General features: G+C 53.2%; 1 protein-coding gene across 1 annotated transcript in view; it reads right to left on the bottom strand.

The window, feature by feature from the left end:
* Window positions 1–20,340, bottom strand: part of SFI1 (SFI1 centrin binding protein) — a 43,303-nt gene that overhangs the window by 5,526 nt on the left and 17,437 nt on the right. Inside the window, exons 8-23 of the mRNA XM_014542434.1 lie at window positions 15,777–15,933; window positions 13,895–14,056; window positions 13,549–13,619; window positions 12,985–13,077; window positions 11,430–11,527; window positions 10,224–10,290; window positions 9,748–9,878; window positions 7,600–7,681; window positions 7,144–7,322; window positions 5,890–5,965; window positions 5,298–5,393; window positions 4,788–4,864; window positions 3,648–3,750; window positions 2,252–2,348; window positions 1,253–1,413; window positions 803–877 (exon numbers count right to left, since the gene is read on the bottom strand). Of these exons, the coding sequence (XP_014397920.1) occupies window positions 803–877; window positions 1,253–1,413; window positions 2,252–2,348; window positions 3,648–3,750; window positions 4,788–4,864; window positions 5,298–5,393; window positions 5,890–5,965; window positions 7,144–7,322; window positions 7,600–7,681; window positions 9,748–9,878; window positions 10,224–10,290; window positions 11,430–11,527; window positions 12,985–13,077; window positions 13,549–13,619; window positions 13,895–14,056; window positions 15,777–15,933 (1,725 nt within the window). The remainder of the gene's footprint in view (window positions 1–802; window positions 878–1,252; window positions 1,414–2,251; window positions 2,349–3,647; window positions 3,751–4,787; window positions 4,865–5,297; window positions 5,394–5,889; window positions 5,966–7,143; window positions 7,323–7,599; window positions 7,682–9,747; window positions 9,879–10,223; window positions 10,291–11,429; window positions 11,528–12,984; window positions 13,078–13,548; window positions 13,620–13,894; window positions 14,057–15,776; window positions 15,934–20,340) is intronic.

Raw genomic sequence — 20,340 nt, 5'->3', positions numbered from 1 at the left:
GCAGACTCAGCTCTGCCAGGCCCCGAGGGGCTGGATCAGGGAATGACCCTCTGGGGAAGGGCACGTGGGGCAGCACGCTGGGCTGCAGAAGCACAGGGAACACCTCCACATGGCAGTCAGAGGCTCAGCAGGACGCTGGCATGTGATGGTTGGTGGAGCAGGGTACAGGCCCACCCGGCATTTGCCAAGACCTCACTAAGACTTAAAATGCGTCTCGTGCCCTGGCTGGTTTGGCTCAGTGAATAGAGTGTTGGCCTGCAGACTGAAGGGTCCCAGGTTCGATTCTGGTCAAGGGCATGTGCCTGGGTTGTGGGCTTGATCCCCAGTAGGGGGCATGCAGGAGGCAACCAATCTATGATTCTCTCTCTCTCTCCCCCTCTCCCTTCCTCTCTAAAGTCAATAAAAATATATATATTTTAAAAATGCGTCTCGCCAGCACCGGTTTAGCTCAGTGGATAGAGCGTCGGCCTGCGGACTCAAGGGTCCCAGGTTCGATTCTGGTCAAGGGCATGTACCTTGGTTGTGGGCACATCCCCAGTAGGACATGTGCAGGAGGCAGCTGATCGATGTTTCTGACTCTCTATCCCTCTCCCTTCCTCTCTGTAAAAAATCAATAAAATATATATTTAAAAAAAAAATGTGTCTCATGTTGACTTTTGGATATTATCCTGACGTATTTTTAATGAGACACACAGAAACAGGGCCCTGAAGCGGCTTGGCCGTATAGTCACGGGTGGACGGAAGCTGGCGCTGCCCAGCAATATCAGGGGGAGCTCTGGGGCGAGGGCTGCTCGGCTCCCACCTGGTGTCGCCACTGGCGGAAGCAGGACCGGCTGAGTGTCTGGGCCCGGAGCTGGGCGCCCCGCCTCTGCAGCAGCTGGAAGAGAGGACACACGCATGGGAGATGCTTCCAGTGCTACCAGGTGCCCTTGCCCAGACCACCCGGGGCAGCCACAGGTGAGGCTCCCCACCCAAGCGAATGGTTCTCCCATTGCCAGGTGCCCCGGCTCGGACAGGCCATGATTCCGAGTGAGCCAGGTTTCTTTCACCTGGAGAGACCCCTTTAACCTCGGTCCCCCCAGCCATGCCTGGAGGCTCCTGAACCGTGTGCCCACAGGACCCGAGACCACCAGGCACCCAACTGGTACTGTGAGTTCTGCAGAAAGGACCTCTCCTCCCCGGAAGCACCCTCCTCCTGGCCTGGGAGGCTCCACCACACAAGGGAAGGGGGGGGGTGTTGCCGCTGCCTCACCCGCTTCCTGACGCAGCCCAGGTGGTGCACTTTCCAGCAGGCCAGGCCCTGCAGCAGAAGCTGCCGACGGTAATGCCGCGCCGCCCTCTCCAGCTGGGCTCGCTGTTGGGCTACCCTCTGGCCCCGGGCCCGCCAGCGCCGAAACCAGGTCCTGAGACAGCCTACGGCAGGTCCGAGTCAGTGTGCTCTTTGGTCAGGTCTATATGAACGACTATGTCATGGGCAAAGCTGAGCGTGGAGAATGGAGAAGGTCCTGGGGGGCAGTGTTGGGGTGTCAGCCACACGGGGTGAGATCACCACAGATGGACACGCCTCTGAGGACGGCTCCGGGCATCTCAACAGCCGTGAGCACCGGGACCGGAACCAGGCCTGCTCTCTGCTGGTGCGCCTGTCCCGTGGGCCCACGAGCCTCAGAGACCACAGGTGTGTCAGGGCCCACAGGGCTGCACGAGCGCCTCGTGGCCCGGAAGGCCCTGGGCCCGACAGACGGCCTGCTCTGTGGGAGGAAACCGAGGCGCAGAGACCAGCGAGCAGCCGAGCCAGGCAGGGCCGTGGCCTGCATTCTTTCTATGTCACCAAGTCTCACTTTCTCCTGCTCATTATTTTACTTTGGATTTTTCCTTTTCTCAGGCCCTGAGAGAAGTGTCTTTCAGAGACAACAGAAGAGGGTTGATACCAGGGCACTGATGCCAAGATAGGGTGCCCTCCAGCACCCACGGGCGGGGCAGGGAAGGCTGCGCTCACGGGCCTGGAGGCCAAGCGTTAGTACTAATGCCGACACTGCCTGGTCCTCATGGCACCCCGAGACGCAGGGAGCATTGTCCCCACTTTACAGATGGAGAAATGGGGGCTCCGAGGACGGGCCCAGGTTGCACAGCCAGCATCTGCAGTGCTGTTACCTCAGCAACAGGAAACCCACACAGGAGAGGAGACAAGACTGCAGGGCAACAAGCGTCCTGGGTCCTTCACACCCTTTCCTCAGCTCCAGGGCCCGCTTACCCCTCGCCAGCACCCGCTGGGCCTCCCGGAGGGCACAGTCCGCCTGCTGCCGGCGGTAGATCTGCACCGCCGCGGCCTCCCGCCACCGGGTCAAGACCTGCGGGCAGACGAAGCGCAGAGGGCGGTCACAGCGTGTCCAACTTCCTGGGGACACCGTGCTCTGCTGGCAGCTCCTCAGGGAAGGAGGCCACGCGGCAGACATACGGCGCTGCCACACGTTCCAGGAGGCACATGCCACCCACAGGCAGGCAACAGGGGAGCCCAGACCTCAGGGGCGGCCTTCCCTACCAAGAGTTAACCGTCACCCCATGCCATGAGGACGCAAACGGGCTTCCATTCTGATATGGAGACTATACGTCACGTGTACACTTCCTATGAGACTTAACGAAGTCACAGTATAGGACACTTTGAAAAGAAGTCGAACATCCAGGGGACACCTGGTGCCTGCTCCCCAAACGATCACAAACTCCATTCACCCCAAAAAGGCCGTAAAGCCAAGCAGAGTCCTGACCCTCCCTCCAGGGCAGGGGACCCGCATGCTGGCCTTGGTGCTTTCCTGAGAACAGCCTGGGCCGGACCGCACATCGCTCTCCACCGCGGACGTGTCAGAGTTGTCAGGAGCTGCCCCTACCAGGCCTGCCAGCGGGGCTCCCGCAACCGCTTCCTTCTAAAGCGTCCCTGCGCCCAGGGCCACCTGTCACTTGAGTCCCTTCTGTCTTGTAACAGGTCGTCTTCCCACAGCCATGTCCTGCCACACCCTCCCCCCCCAGCATGTGAAACCAGGCCCCACCGTGTGGCATTTGGGGGCCACTTCCCACAGATGACGACCAACAGCCTCACATTCCTGGGATGCTCTAGGCCAGTGGTTCTCAACCTTCCTAATGCCGCGACCCTTTAATACAGTTCCTCATGTTGTGGTGACCCCCAATTTCATTATTAAAAATTGAATATAATTAAAGCATAGTGATTAATCACAAAAACAATATGTAATTATATGTTTTCCTATGGTCTTAGGCGACCCCTGTGAAAAAGTCGTTCGACCCCCAAAGGGGTCTCGACCCACAGGTTGAGAACCGCTGCTCTAGGCTTTCCCATAAGTCCCGCAGCCACAACACCTGTGAGGCCGAGGAGCAGGAGCGAGTGTCCTCTTCGCTCAGATGGCACCGTGACTGCCCGTCTGTCCCGTGGGAAATCCCACACGTGTGGAAAGTACTAGTTGTGACACAAGCAGCTTGCTCACTAGGTGCTATTCTGTTTTAATGAACACTGGCTCATAATTCAATAAACAGAAAGCCCGCCTGCTCACATGGCGAGGACGTTACCCCGTTTTCTAGTTCCTTGTTCAGTGCGAATCCCTGGCACCACCTCCCACGCCACCGCCTTGCAGAGCCCTCACCTTGAGGCACAGGCCCCTTTGGTAGTGAGCCCTCGCTCGAGAGGTTTTCCTTCCTTCCTCCATGCAGGCCGCTGCATTCTCCCTCCAGCGACGTAACACACACCTGCAGGCGCACAGGCCAGGACGGGGGCAGGGGACACCAGTGTGGAGAGATGGGGTGAGGTTCCTGGGAATCACTGCTGGTTCCGCAGCCCCCTCCCACCCCCAATCAAGGACGCCCTCTGCCCAGAACGTTTCCCCACGGCCGTGTTTATGTTGACTGGGATGTGCTCCCCACGGCTGCTGAGCCCTGCCCTGTGCCAGGATGGGGCAGCCCTGGGGACCATGCAGTGGACAAGACCAAAGGCCACATCCTCGCACATGTGTGCGCTCCAGGGAACACAGCGTTGTAACAGGTGATGACAGGACAGGAGAGTCATGCTGTGACCCAGGAGTCAGTGCAGGACTCCCTCTCCCCATGCCACGCTGTCTGGGGAGCTGAATGGACATACAGGCCCCTGAAGGAGGGACAGTGGTGTTTAAAGTCCCCAGGCCCCTCACGCACAGGTGGCCTGACAGTGTGCAGTGAACAGACACAGGAGGAGGAAACGGAAGGGCGGACGGAGGGAGGCCTGCGGTAGGAGTTCAGAGCGTGGCTTAGCAGGACTGGAGGACGGGCTGGGGGACTGGCGCCGAGCGGTGCAGGTGACCACAGGCGTCCCAGACACAGAGGGTGCTGGTGGTGAGAGGTGCCGTGGGGAGTCAGGGAAAGGTCTGGAGAGCCAAGCGGGGAGGCCACTGACTGGGAGCTGAGAGGCCACGGGAGCCATCGCAGCCTCTAGAGCAGGAGGTGCTACACCGGTGCCTCCTTCAGGCCTGAGGTGGGAGGGGGAGCGCTCAGAGCAGGGCACGCGGGGCCCTGAGACACGCAGGTGAGCTGCTTCCCAGGGGCCCGGCCCTGCGGCCCTGCACGTAGCAGGGGCTCTGGGCACAAGGGGGGAACCGTGAACGGAGCGCTGGCTGTGGAAAAGCCAGAGCTACGCTGTGAGCTGCACGCGGCAGTCAGGCCCGTCCTGTGCCTGCCCCGGACAAAACTCTCCAACCTGCCTGGTCAGGAGCCTGGCCCACACGCTCGGGCGGCCCGGGACCCGGGAGACTCACCACAGCAGCTGCCTCTGGTGCTGGCTCTCCCTGGCCGCCACCTCTTGAAGGACGCTCCGCACGCGGCTCTGGTAAGCCTGCAGGAGACCAGGACTGGAAGCCGCCCTGGGCCACAGCTCTCTCCATTCCCAGGCCGCGGGGGTTCTCCATGCCCAGAGCTCACACCCACCAGAGGGGCGGAGAGGCCACAAAGCCCCCGGCTGAAAGACCACCCGACAGCAGGGCGAGGACTGTCCCCCTCAGCCTCACCCTCAGTCAGACCCCTGGGCTCCTGGGCACAGGCCACTCTGAACAGAAGGCTGGAGCCTAGACAGCCCCTGTGTTTACTTTTCTGGTTTGTGTTTGCTGAGCGAGGAGGGAAGGACTGAGCCCTGTGCTGTAAGACCCCCCCCAGGACACTCGCTCTGGTGGAATGACTGCTCTGAGGGGCGGGAAGAACAGGAAGGGAAACCGCCTTCAGGGTCCCCCTCCCCCAAGGCAAGGGGGCGCGGAGGAAGCAGCAGCACCTACCCCCCAGGTGTGCAGCGCCCGGTGCAGCAGGGTGTGCTGGTGGTGCAGGTCTGCGCGCATCAGCTTCTGCCGCTCGGTGCCCCGCAGGGTCAGGCACTGCGGACAGAGGGCCGGCCAGAGGGGAGGGCCGAGGAGGGCAGGCTCAGCTTTGCCTCCAGGTACACGCAGCTTGGGTGAGCTCGGGGAGGGCAGGACACCTGGGAGCCCCCGCTCCCTCATCTATAAATAGGTACCGCTGGGGGGTTTGCGGGGATCAATGGGGCCAGGGCCTGACTTGGGGTAAATGCTCCGGCAATGAGCATGAACGTTTCTGCCCAGGGCTGGGTGCCTATCATGGTTAGACCAGGAATTTCAGGCTCAGGGAGTTCAGGTAGGAACAGCCCAGCGCGTAAGAGAACAAGGAATTCTGAGTCTATCATCTCGGGAGGCCAGGTTCACATTTTCATCTGCTGCCCGCCCCCCCCCCCCCTCCCCCGCTCAGAGGCCTGAGGTCTCAGAGGGACCGGGGATGAGCCCCTCCTGCGGCTGAGTCACTGACGCCCAGCTCCATCTGTCCCCAGCCACACGGGATGGCACCTGTGCCAAAGCTCACCTCCCTCCACCGGTGCCAGGCCCCGCGCAGGAGCCGCGCTGAGAGGAACGCTGCCGCCAGCACCCCGCCCGTCTTCCTGTGGGGAGAGAGTGGGCGCTCAGTGCTGCACCCAGACCAGCCAGGGCCCAGCCGAGGGTGCCCCTCACACTCCCTGGCTCCTGCCTCGTGGTTCTTAAATGTGGGGGAGTCAAGCTCCACTCTGAAGAACGGCCAAAGGATTTGGGCTCTTCACCCAGGAGCGTGCACAGGTGATAACGTCTTTGCAGACGACCTCACGGGGTTCCAAGTACCACTGAGGCCTAGTCACGTGCAGGAGGCGGCATGTGGCCGAGCTGAGTCGGGGAGAGCCTCACAGCCCCAAAGGGATCCAGAAAGGCCCGAAGCAGGACAGTGCCTGCAATGCGCCCGCGGGCTCTGTCCCCACTAACCACGTGGTAGGCAAAACCTGCCACCCGTGGCCCTGGCTACAGCTCTGCTCCGTGCTGGGGAGGGTCAATGACCCCCAAGGAAGCCCGTTAGTCTGTCCCTTGGCCACGGTCACTTCACATGGGCCCCAACCAGCAAGCAGGGTGTGCCCACGCACAGGACCCAGATACACAGGCACGTGAGGGTCCTCTCACCACAGCCCTGGTTGTGCTCAGACTGTTTCAGATTGAATTTCCGGAACTTAAAACAAGAGTCTAGGACAGTGATGGCGAACCTTTTGAGCTTGGCATGTCAGCATTTTGAAAAACCCTAACTTAACTCTGGTGCCATGTCACATATAGAAAATTTTTGATATTTGCAACCATAGTAAAACAAAAACTTATATTTTTTTGATATTTATTTTATATATTTAAATGCCATTTAACAAAGAAAAATCAACCAAAAAAATGAGTTCGCGTGTCACCTCTGACACGCGTGTCATAGGTTCGCCATCACTGGTCTAGGCTAACGTGACCCCCTGCCTGGGCACTCAGATCTGACAGTGCTGCTACTACAATCAAAACTGGTCTGAGCCCGGACGGTGTGGCTCGGGGGTTGAGCATCGACCCAGGAACCAAGAGGCCACCAGTTCAATTCCAGGTCAGGGCACATGCCCGGGTTGTGGGTCCCCAGGAGAGGGTGCGCAGGAGGCAGCCGATCAAAGATTCTCTCTCATCATTGATGTTTCTACCTCTCTTTCCTCTCTCTCCAAAAATCAATAAAAACATTAAAAAAAAAAAAAGCTGGTCTGAGATGGGAAAAGCCAGAGGCAGAAAAGCGACCACTCACTCTGATCTGAGCCCTCGGGCGCTCTCCCTCCAAGTGCAGAAAGCCGTCCTGAGCCTCGCCTGGCGGTGGTGGGCACGGGCCACTGCTTGCCACTGCCGCTCCTGGCGACGTGCTGCCGCCCGCTGGTGCCACGTGGACCAGCACCTGCACAGGAGCTGCCGCTCCGCGTGAAGGACAGCCTGCGGAGGATGGCAGGGAGAGAACAGAAGGGGTCGGGTCGGAGGGGTACCGGAGCCAGGACGACGAGGCAGAAGAAACAGACACTCAGGAGCCAGCTGCCCTCGCCCAGAAGCCACCTGTGCAGAGGAAACCAATGCCCCAGACCCTGGCCCTGCCCCGAGTGCTGGTCACAGGCAGGACGTCCTTAAGGGGGTCTGGGTCCCAGGCGACGTCCTGAGGAGAGGAGGCAGTGAATGCAAAGGCTTGGATCGCACCTCCTCAGGGGAAGCCACGTACCATTCTCTCTGCCAAGCGATGTTCTTGATGCCGAAACATCTTCTGCCACCAAATAGCAAATACTTGCTTCTCTAATGTCTCCCTATGTAAATAATAATAATAGAATGAGAAGTTCCAAATGGATTTTCCTCTTACACTGTGCTTTTAAGAGACAAATAAGCTTATCTAGGGAGAAAGAAAAGGGGAAGAACAGGAAAAATAGCCAAAAACCCCACAACCACCCAATTCTTTCCAAGTATTTCTGGTGCCAGCCAGGCACTCACAGAGTGTGAGCAAGACTCTGAGACTGTTCTTCTCCAGTCCATGCTGAGTTACCGCCAGTGCTCACGGTTCCTAGCGAAAGCTGCTCCAGGCCAGGCTGACCCACAGGACACACATCCTTGGGCAAAGCCGTGAAAAACAGATGCCTGGCCCTAGCTGGTTTGGCTCAGCAGATAGAGCGTCGACCTACAGACTGAAGGGTCCCGGGTTCGATTCCGGTCAAGGGCACATGCCCAGGTTGCAGGCTTGACCCCCAGTAGGGGGTGTGCAAGAGGCAGCCAATCAATGATCCTGTCATCATTGATATTTCTCTCTCTCCCTCTCCCTTCCTCTCTGAAATCAGCAAATATATAAAACAAAACCAGATGCCTGGCCCCCAAGGCTGCTGAGCAGGCCTGAGGCTGCCCCGGAAGCAGCCGGCAGACAGGGAGGTAAGTGTGGGAACCACTGCTCTGTCACCTCTAGACGAGACCTAGACTTATCACTGACCACTGAGTGAAGCATGTAAACATCTGATCACCATGTTGTACAGCTGAAACAAATGTAATACTGTGTGTGAACTGTAACTGAAAAGTGTGTTTTTGTTAATCCTCATGTGAGGACATTTTCCCGTTAATTTTTAGAGAGAGTGGAGGAGGGGAGAGAGAAAAAGAAACATCAATGTGAGAGACACATCAACTGGCTGCCTCGCCCCACCTGCCGAGGATCGAATCCTCCTAGTCAAGATCACGGCCACTTCTCCCAATGCGTGTCCCTCCCTCCCGCCTCTGTCCTAAGCTGACCTACACCATTACTCAGGGCAATCTCCAAAGCTGTCATTTCACTGGCTGCACGCACCTGCCCATGACTGATCCACAGGATCAGGCCATCGCCTCGGTCCTGTCCTCCTCATCTGTCCACTCGGTCACCCATCCCCAACCCCCGGCTCACAGCCACGCCTGCCCCGGGTCCTTCCCTCAGCACTAGTGCTGAGCCCTCGAGCTTGTGGCTGACACAGCTGAGGACACAAGGATCTGTTCTCTGGAACTGTTTGTTCTTCAGTAGTTTCTTGCGTAACAGTCTTTTCTCCCGCAAAGTCCTTAAAAAGAGCTCCCTGCCTGGACTTTGGGGTCCGGGAGCTGAGTTTAAACCCGGGCTCTGCTAACGACGGCCTGCGTTACCGGGTGGGTCATTTGCCATGTAAACTGGTTCTCTCAGGACTGCTGGGAGATGGACGTTATTAACGCGATGACGATGGCACAGGCACACGAGTCTCTCGATTGGTGGCTTCCTTTCTCCCACACCCTGCCCACCGCAGTGGCAGACACACAGCTAGCGGTGAATCATTCCAATACATTCCTCCCACATGCAGGAAGAACCTGCTGTTGGGCGCGTTTGCCCCTGTGGCCACTAAAAAGAGGTAGCTCTGCTCCTCGCCTGTCCTCATTTCAAGACTCCACAAAGTCAGGTCTAGCGGAGCAGGGACCACACGCTGCAGGGAAATCACACTCCAGGGGGCCTGCCAAAGCAATGCAAGGTCCCCCACACTCGGATCCAGGCGCTCATGGGCAGTTTTAATGGAGCGCACTGTGGCTTGGAATGAGGGCAGGGACATAAAACCCAGCCTGCTCGGAAAGCATTTGCAATGAAGCTGGACAAACGTTTCCCTGGGGAGGAGGCTGGCCGTCTTCCTGCGAGATGAGATCAGTGAGAGCACATTGATTTCAGAGAAAAATCAATTAGAGAAAATCCAGGAAGAGCCTGGGCCCGGGGGCTGCGAGGCTGAAAGGCACCGCAATGGCCGTGTGGTGGCCGAGTCAGACCCTGACGCCGCCCTGCGCGTACCTGTGGAAGCGACGCTGCCCAGTCGTGTGTGTACCTGTGGAAGCGACGCCGCCCTGCGCGTACCTGTGGAAGCGTGCTGCTCTGGCCTCCAGGACGCTCTCCTGCAGGCGCCATCGCCACAGTCTCCTCCACGCCTGGAAGGCTGCAGGCAGGGTTCTCTGCTGGAAGTGCCTGTCTGCTCTGGCCTGTAGCAGCTGAAGTAAAACGAGTGACCTTTACTTGTACTTTACATTAAAAAAGAAAATGACCTTTCTCTTTTTATTGATTTCACAGAGGAATGGACAGGGAGAGAGAGACAGAGAAACATCAATGATGAGAGAGAATCATGGACCGGCTGCCTCCTGCAGGCCCCACACTGGGGATCAAGCCTGCAACCCGGGCATGTGCCCTTGACCGGGAGTCAAACCGTGACCTCCTGGTTCATAGGTCAATGCTCCACACTGAGCCACAGCGGCTGGGCTACAAGAATCTTTTCAAAGCAAAGGAAACGTAACTAGAGTGTAAGCCAGCAGAGCGACCTGCGGTGAAGTGCTCCCTACCTGCTTGTCTCGCCTCTTCTGCATACGCTGTAACCACCACCTGACACACCTGCGTAGCAATGTTCTTCTGAAATAAAACACAGAACACCAAGGTGCTGCCCAGACCACTTCCAGGTTCCTGCGTTTCTGTTTTGTTCTGAGGCAGGTAGATTCAATGTAGTTATATCATGAGTGTTAAAGGCACCCCATGCGTTTCATTCTAGGAGACCCCCAGTGGGGGGTCGTGCAGGAGGCAGCTGATCTGTGATCCTCTCTCACTGATGTTTCTGTCTCTCCATCTCCCTTCCTCTCTGAAACCAATTAAAAATAATAATAAAATAAAAAGACACCTGTCCTTCTCTCACCACTCCCCTTTAAAAAAAGGAAAAAATGCTCCAAAATCAGACCTATAACTGTGCACGTTAGGCGGATTAAAGTGGCTTTTTAAGGGGGATACACTAAACAAGTCTGGCAGCAAAAACTAATAGTGGTCACCTCTGCAGCGCAACACCAAGGGGTTGGAGGAGGGTCCCAGGTAGCTTTATTTAACTCTCTACCTTCCTTCCTGGACACCGAGTTTCTCCTCATGGACATGTGTACACTCACATACTTATTTTAACGGAACGATTAACTCTAAAAAACTGAGGACACTCTCTGCACCCCTCAAGACGGCACCACAAATATGCCCCTGGCCTGAGCCTTCTTTTTTTTAATTTTATTAATTTTTTACAGAGAGGATGGGAGAGAAATAGAGAGTTAAAAACATCGATGAGAGAGAAACATCGAATAGCTGCCTCCCGCACACCCCCCACCGGGGATGTGCCCGCAACCAAGGTACATGCCCTTGACCGGAATTGAACCTGGGACCCTTCAGTCTGCAGGCCAACGCTCTATCCACTGAGCCAAACTGGCCAGGGCCTGAGCCTTCTCTTTAACAGCACTAACGCATGACGTCTACAACGTGAACACCATTAGAGCCCCAAGGACTGAGGCGGCGAGCCAGCAGGCACATGTTTCAAACCACGGTGGCCAAGAGCCGGTACAAACATCCTCATTCTACCTCTCCTCTGAGCAGCCAAGAGAACACAAGCTCAGGACCAATGGTTACCGCAGGGCCTGCCTGAACCTGCTCAGGGGCACACGGAGGGGTAAGCGCTCACTCCTGGGGAACAGCGAGTCTGTCCGGTTGGTCCCGAGAGAGCCCCAGGCAAGGGCCAGAGTCCCTACCTGTGGTGGTCCCAGGCAGCCTGCAGTAAGGGGCGCTGCTCTCTCTCCTCCCTCTGCTCGATCCGAGACTGCCAGAGGTTCCAGAACCGGCGCAGCAGCTGAAACAAAACAGGAAAGAAGCAAAAATTTATTACTGCAAACTAATCTCTCTTAGCCTATTAGTTAGCAAACCCCCACACCAAAAGACTGTAAGGTCCCCAAAGCAGGAATGACCTCAATTGGGAGCACACAACATACAACAGGCTTGTGGGACGACTAGGGTGAGGCTACATGGAGCTATTCTGGGCCAACCCAAAAGCCAAAGGAAGGGTCTTCCAATCTATGGAAATCAGGAGCTACTTCTCATCAGGGCCTAGCGGCCGACAATGCCGTTGTAGAAATTAGAAGCGATCCTAGCACATTTTACTGCCTATGAAGTAGTCTTGCCAAAAAAAAATGTTTAGCTTCAATTTCATCAAGCTCTTAGATCTGACTTCTAGTTTATGGAAGTTACATAGAAAGAAAAAAGGACAATCAAATGTCAACCAAAGGAAACAGATAAATCGAGAACATTGGAAAACTGTACAAAATAACTGGTGTTCCTTTTCAAAAAGTCAATGTCATTTTTTTAAAAAAAAGTGTACATGATGCTGAGTGAAATAAGCCAGTCGCAAAGGGCTAGTACTGCAAATAGGAGGGACCCAGGGCAGTCAAATTCCTAGAGATAGGAGAATGGCGGTTGCCAGGGGCTAGGGAGGAGAATGGGAGCTGTTCAGTGGGGACAGCGTTTCAGTTTTGCAAGATGAGAAGATTTCTGAGATGGTGGTGGTGATGGCTGCACAACAATGTGAATGTGCTTAATGTCACTGGACTGTAAACTTAAAAATGGTTAATATGATACATTTCATTATGTGTATCAAACTACTCTTTATGTTTTTCTATGCATTTGAACATTTTCACAATCAAAAACAAAGCAAGAGCCCTGGCCGGTGTGGCTTTGTTGGTTGAAGCATCATCCTGTGAACCGAAGGGCCACAGGTTCGATTCCAGGTCAGGGCACGTACCCAGGTTGCAGGTTTGATCCATAGTTGGGGCGACTACAGGAGGCAACCAATCGATGTTTCTCTCTCTCTCCCTTTCCCCTCCTCTCTCTCTCAAAACTCAATTTAAAAAAAAAAAAGACAAAACAAGAAAACCCCATCCTTCTGCACCCACAAACACAATCTCTAAGTAGAGACAGAATGTTTGTCGTCCTGAGGTAACAGCCCTGACGAGAACAGCTGTACAGACGTACAGTGCAAACCAACCAGAGCTGCCTGGAGTGGGGGCTTAAACCATATTCACTGGGTCAGGGTTGGAAGCCACAGTCCCTGACCTGTGATTCAAACACCAACTTTCTTAGCCAACAGATAAGAATCGGGATTAAACCAGGGTTTCTCTATTGGCTGGGATGGAGTATTGAGGAGACGAGCACTGAGGTTTTAGCATCTATGGGTCTGGGGACAAATCCGTAAGCACAAAGGTTAACAAGAGAAGGACCACCAGGAGGGCCCCTGCGGCAGGAGAAGGCCCTCACCCCGACGTCGTGCTGCTGGTGAGCGAGATTCCTTCTCATGCGCTGGAGGCGGGCGCGGGTCACGTTGCCTCTGAGGGCTCTAAAGCAGAAGTGCTGTGGAGGCAGAAGGACACACGGGCCACCCATCTAAGTGGCTGCAACAGTAACAGCAGCGCCCGAGTCCGGTGGCCAGGAGCTCAGTCACAGCTGCTCCCAGGTCCCTGAGAGCGTGTCTCTGCTGCGTGTCAACTGGGAGTCTGATGCACACACAGTAGGTGAGATTCCTTTACAGTTCCAAACCCCTCGCCGCCCCCCCCCCCATTACCATCTCTGATGCAGAGTGAAAACAGGGACACCCACATAGGGGAGGGGTCCACGGTGACGCCCACATAGGGGAGGGCTCCACGGTGACGCCCACATAGGGAGGGCTCCACGGTGACGCCCACATAGGGGAGGGCTCCACGGTGACGCCCACATAGGGAGGGCTCCACGGTGACGCCCAGATAGGGAGGGCTCACATGCCCAGAGGCACTGAAAGAGCATGTGGGTCCAGGGCCCCTGAGTGGAGCAGGGCTACCCGCTTACCAACAAGCGGTGCCGACAGTGCTCCTCTGCCTCCTTCCACCGGGCAGCGTCCTCTGCACACAGCAGCACGTCTGCCAGGAGTTAAGGCCTCTCGTCTCCTCAGGGTTCCCACCCCCACACGGTACAATCCTGCTGACCCACCGAAGGGTTCTGGCTGCAGGGATTGAGGGACTCTTTTGTATGAATAGCCCCAATTAAACGAAAATTTCTAAAAGAAGTCAACAGAGAGCAGGACTACGAAAGTGTTCAGAACTGCTGCCCGTGTGTCCCGACCCTTGTCGTACAGGGGGCTGAGCTCACGCGGCCCCGGCTGGCAGCGAACGAGCCGCAGGGCTGAAAAGGATACAGTGCTTCCAGTGAGTGAAGGCCCGCCGCAGCGCCATCCTGCCGGCCAGCGCCTGCACCCGGGCGTGGCGAGCATGCCAGCTCTGCCTCCACTGCCAGGCCCACTGCCAATCACAGAAGTGCGTCTGAAGCACCGTGACGTGGTGGAATCGCTCAGCCATCTCTGCAACACAGAACATGACTTCGCTGCTGCCCCTCCCGCCTGGGCAGTGAGCAGGCAGCATCCCTCATACCAGCTGACCCCACCACAAGCAGACAGCAGGGCTCCAAGCAGTTCTCATGAGGAACCCTGGATTACATGGTTTCTGAACATGGGAGGGACCTCAGGAATCCCTTTATCACATCTCTTCTGTCCAAGAAAAGAGAAAAGGTGTGGCATTTCAGGGAAGAGGATGCTATGAAATCAAAGCGCTGAGGCTCCTAGTCACTACTGACGAGTAAGAACGGTGACTGCTGCTTTCAGACTCCGCTCTATTTCTGCCTCCTGGCTAATGTCTCCTGGACAGGACTCAGGGACCGAGTCCATGACACACCATTCCGTCAACTGCTGGCCACGGCTTGTGGAGCTCTCCGTCAGGCTGATGCAGGCTGCCAGCTTCACTCCCTTTGAACACTGACTAGCTAAGGGCCTGAGGAGCTGACGTCCGGGAAGTGAAAGGGAGTGGGTCCTGGACGAAATGCTGTAACCGGAGGAACGTTAGTCTGCAGCTCATCACTCCTAACGCTCTGGGCTTGGGCAACCAGGCAGTGGTCCCCTGTCACTACTCTCAAAGGACACATTCACTCTCCCCAGAGCGCAGCAGCCTAGAGATTTCTGCAGGGAGGTCGAGGTGAACGCTGGAGAGCCCGACCCGGCATCGGGCACAGAGCTTGAGTCACTTCTGCGTACGCTGAAGAAACGAAAGCACAGAAGTACCGGTGACCATGACCTATGCATGTATTATTACTTCTGAACTCTCACTGGTAAAGAAACGATTGGCACAGAGCTAACACGACTCACCATCTAAATCACAGGCATCCCTGTAACTGGGGACAAACAGAACAACCCAAATACCCATCGACAGAAGAATGGTTAAGATAAGCCACCCTATTAAGTACAGCCACTAAAAAGAATGTAGCATTTATGAAGAATAAAGACACAGGCCTAACCGGTTTGGCTCAGTGGATAGAGCGTCGGCCTGCGGACTGAAAGGTCCCAGGTTCGATTCCGGTCAAGGGCATGTACCTTGGTTGCAGACACATCCCCAGTAGGGAATGTGCAGGAGGCAGCTGATCGATGTTTCTCTCTCATCGATGTTTCTAACTCTCTATCCCTCTCCCTTTCTCTCTGTAAAAAATCAATAAAATATATTAAAAAAAAAAAAGACACAGGGAAGTACAGGTTAGTTGTATGGGGAAAAAAGCCACATATGAAATTGCATGTATCATATTAACCATATATAGTTATAATATCTTTAAAACTCTACTGAAGCCCTAGCTGGTTTGGCTGTGGATAGAGCGTTGGCCTGCAGACTGAAGGGTCCCAAGTTCAATTCCAGGCAAGGGCACATGCTTGGGTTGTGGGCTCGATCCCCAGTAGGAGTGCAGGAGAGGCAGCCGATCAATGATTCTCTCTCATCATTGATGTTTCTCTCTCTCTCTCTCTCTTCCTCTCTGAAATCAATTAAAAAAATATTTTTTAAAACCCTATTGAATAAAATATATGCACAGAAGAAAATAAGTGTGAATTGAGGATTACGTACTTTCGTCCTCAATCTCCCTTTACCAGGACTTGGGGCACACTCTGGTGCTCTCTCTCCTTAATGAATTAGCTCCACTGGCAGAAGGAACGTGGAAATTGTGACCCGACCCTCTGTCTCTCGAGCCCGGGACTTCCCGCTCACCATTCTGCTGTCTCTTTACCCTCCGGGCCTGCAGGTAGTCAAGCCAGGCCTTCAGACATCTGCGCTTCTGCCAGTGCTGATGGTGTTTCACTGCGCAGACCAGCTTCTGTCTCTCTCTCTGGACATGCAGGAGCTGTTCCTGCCACCGTGACCAAGCCTGAAAAATAAAGAAAAGACGACAATCAAAAAGGAGAGGCAGGAAAGCAGAGGTGAAGTACAGGTGAGGGAAACAGACAGACACAAACACACAACACACACACACACACACACACACGCACAGGAAAGGTAAAAATCAGACACAAGGAAGTGGCAATCCCTAAGCAGGATCATAAGCTATGGGAATTTGGGGTGAAAGGATCTTTAAGAGGGTCATTCTGCTTCCAGAAAGTAAGTTGTTTTTTCCACCGTGACCAAGCCTGAAAAATAAAGAAAAGACGACAATCAAAAAGGAGAGGCAGGAAAGCAGAGGTGAAGTACAGGTGAGGGAAACAGACAGACACAAACACACAACACACACACACACACACACACACGCACAGGAAAGGTAAAAATCAGACACAAGGAAGTGGCAATCCCTAAGCAGGATCATAAGCTATGGGAATTTGGGGAGAAAGGATCTTTAAGAGGGTCAGCCTGCTTCCAGAAAGTAAGTTTGTTTGTTTTTTTGGATAAAGAACAAAAATAAAAATGAATCATCAAACCAACGAGCAGACAAGAAGCAGAGACAACCGCAGGGGTGACCTGATGCATTCGGATCTGGGACAGGTGAGAGCCTGCCTTTTCCTCCTCAGTGGGAGGAGCCTACTGTCAAGAGGCCCTTTCTCAGACGTGTTAGTTTCCCGGAACCTTATCGACCGAAGCTGAGGTCCACAAAAGGACCCCAGAGGACGACCTGTAACGCACACCCTCAGGAGACCTCCAAGCACGCTCAGCGAGACTCGTGCCCTAGTTGGAAGATGACTGTCTCAGACAAGACTTCGTACCTTCTCAAACCTGTACCACCTCTTCGCCTTCCTTTCCTCTCAGCTGAATACCATTCCTCCTATTTCACCAAGAAAATAAAAGCAATCAAAAAAGAATTTTCTCAAGCTCCCCCCACTCTACCCACCCACCCGCCTGCCCACAGGCTCTGCCTTCTCTCCTGTGAACTCTGGATACACTGTCCGTGCTCCCATCAAAGATCACCCCTCCCACTAAGGATACATCCCACCTTCTCTCATCTTCTCAAGATGATCTCTTTGGCCATTCCCCCGACTTCTACATCATTGATTTTCACTCTCTACTAGATTTTTAAAATCAACATATGAATGTGCTATTATTTCTCCCATCCTAAACAATATTGATGTATCCCTCAGGGATGTGAAAACCAAAAGCAGCCCTAGCTGGTTTGGCTCAGTGGATAGAGCGTCGGCCTGCGGACTGAAGGGTCCCGGGTTCGATTCCAGTCAAGGGAACATGCCCGGGTTGCAGGCTCGACCCCCAGTAGGGGGTGTGCAGGAGGCAGCCCATCAATAATTCTCTCTCATCATTGATGTTTCTATCTCTATCTCCCTCTCCCTTCCTCTCTGAAATCAATTAAAAAAAAAAAAAAGAAAGAAAACCAAAAGCAATAGGTAACCCTTCATTGGACCTGGACCTGGACCTGACACTGAAATAGCAACAATATATGTATATCTGTATATGTATATCTGCATGTAAATAAACTATGTTAGTTATTATTGTATCAATATTAAATTTCATGGATACAATGATATTGTGGTTATGTAGGGAAACATCCTTATTTTTAGGAGATAATAAGCTAAAGTAGTGTAAACTTTATGTCTGCAACTTTAAAGTGTCTCAGAAAATACATTGATATACTTAGATAAAGCAAATATGGCAAGATGTAAACAATGCTTAAACTAGTGAACAGAAGATAGTATACACCTTTCCTGTGACTTGGTATTTGTTAAAAATAAAAAGGGGGGGGGGCGTAGCATACTGGCATAAAAATCCTTTTTTTTTCCAGAGAGGAAGGGAGAGGGAGAGAAAAGCATCAATGATGAGAGAATATCATTGACTGGCTGCCTCCTGCACACCCCCTACTGGGGATTGAGCCCACAACCCAGGCATGTGCCCTTGACCAGAATGGAACCTGGAACCCTTCAGTCTGCAGGCCGATGCTCTATCCACTGAGCCAAACCAGCTAGAACATAAAAATACTTCTTAAAAGAAATCAGTAATTCTGATTTCCAACCAACTGGCTCCCCTCTTTAGACCAGCGGTTGCCAACCTTTCAGACCTCACCGATCACCACTTTGCCAGCGGCTAACACTACGTTTCTTTCCCTTCCTTTCCAAACTCCTAGAAAAGGCTGCCTGTTTCCTGATTTCTCTTCTCCCATGAAGGTGTCCTTGAACCCTCTTCCCCATCAGGCGTACTGAAACTGCTGTCATCCATGATTTCTCCAGTTTCCCAATCCAAAGGTCAAATCACAGCCCTCAACTTCCCGGAACTGGCAGAAACATGGGACACAGCCGGTCAAACCGTCCTTCCCCGGCTCCCAGGATATCACAGTCTCCCTCTGCTCCTGTTGCTGATCCCCAGCTCACAGGCTCAGTCCTGGAACCTCTCCACCACCAGCTGCGTGCCTAGGACTCCCAGATCTAACTACACCCAGGTCTGGGCCTGTCCTCAGTACTCCACACACATATCCAACTGCCTTCCTGGCACCTCCTGGTGGGATTCGAAAGGCCTCCCAGGCTGAAAACATGTACCTCTTCCTAATCTTTCCCCACAAACCTGCTCCTTCCTCCATCTGCCCAATTTCAATAAATGGCAACGACACTGTTCACTTAGGCCTAAAACATGGGAGTCATCTTGGAGTCTCTGAAACTTCACATCTTATCTATCCATTGACACATCCTGAGGACAACACCTTCAAAACATACCCAGAATCCAACACCAACTTGCTGTCATCCTTGTCCAAAATCTCCCCTGGAATTTGATAATAGCTCCTTATCTGTTTTCCCTGCTTTGAGCCTTGACATTCAATGGTCTATTTTTAATGCAGCAGCCACAGCGATCCTTTTTCGTTTGTTTTGGTTTATGTCACTTAAACCTCTTAATTTTATATGACAATTTCCCTCCTCCTTTTTTTTCCCCTCTCATGCCACCAATTTGTTAGAATTTGATAATAGCTCCTTATCTGTTTTCCCTGCTTTGAGCCTTGACATTCAATGGTCTATTTTTAATGCAGGAGCCACAGCAATCCTTTTTCGTTTTGGTTTGTCACTTAAACCTCTTTATTTTATACGACAATTTCCCCCCCTCCTTTTTTTTTTCCCCTCTCATGCCACCAATTTGTTAAGGATACCAAGTCATTTACCCTATAAAATGCCCCACATTTTAGATGTGGCTGACTGTCTCCTCCAGGTGCCTGACACTCATTCCTCTGACCCCTGTATTTCCCTGAACTGATGGAGTCAGGTTCCAATTTTTAGACAAGAACCTTTCTCAAGTGGTGCTAGGCATTTCCCATCACTGCATCAGGAGGCCCATCGTGGCTGGCTGCCGGTGTTCTGCGCCAGGCTGCTCAGTGGCATCAGCCCGACCCCTCCATTATATTTCCCCATCGTCTTCTCACCTGGTGGTTGCTGCCCAGATCCACTTTTTCATTAGGAGTGACAAGCAGTGATTTTCTAATTCTAGTGCTTTTATTATAGCTGGAATTCTATGAAGAAGCCTACTCTCTCGTTAACCTCCTTTCTCAGAGGTTTGCATAGGAAAGGCAGGATAAATTGCTTGATTTTTACCTTCATTAATTTTCAAAGAATTGAATTAAAGCTCTCACAACACAAATTGTGACCAATGAGTTCCTTTTTATGTCTCGTTATGAATGCATACATTTTTATATACTTGATGTGTTTTTAATCCATTATAGTCGTTATTCTTTTTTGATGCTCAAACTGTTCTAGCTTAAGCCTATGGGAGCCCCGATACAATCCATTAACCTTTGTGAATTTACACCCTTCCCAGCACGCTACACCGGAGGCCAGCGGTTTTCAGCAGGTGTGCGTGAGAATTTTTAAAGCATGCAACACCTATTTAGTCAGGGGCACTGAACTATTTTTCCTTACATTGACAAATTAAAAAAAGACCACAGCCAACACACAGCAGTCCAGTGTGAACGCCCCGTCTTGAACAATATACAGGTCATGTACAGAGTTGCATTTTATTGGTTACATCACATAAGGTTGCATCTGACGGGCTATATCTTGGTACCAGAAATCCTTATATACAAGTATGGGCACCTGATATTTTGGTAAAAAGTCACTTTGGGGAGCATCTGAAATCTTGCTTCCCTGGCATGTAGTCTGTTTGGCTCAAATACACTGAAATTAACTCCTTCTTTTTTTTTAATTGATTTTTGGAAAGAGAAACAGCGATCCGTTTGTTCATCTTATTTATGCATTCATTGGTTGCTTCTTGTATGTGCCCTGATCAGAGATAGAACCCACAACCTTGGCATACTGGGATGATGCTCTAACCAACTGAGCTACCCAGCCAGGGCCTCAAATCAACT

The sequence above is a fragment of the Myotis brandtii genome, unplaced genomic scaffold (assembly GCF_000412655.1).
Source record: "Myotis brandtii unplaced genomic scaffold, ASM41265v1 scaffold303, whole genome shotgun sequence".
Lineage (NCBI taxonomy): Eukaryota > Metazoa > Chordata > Mammalia > Chiroptera > Vespertilionidae > Myotis > Myotis brandtii.
Note: the sequence above shows the minus strand (reverse complement) of the source record. Positions and strands in the feature narration are given on the sequence as shown.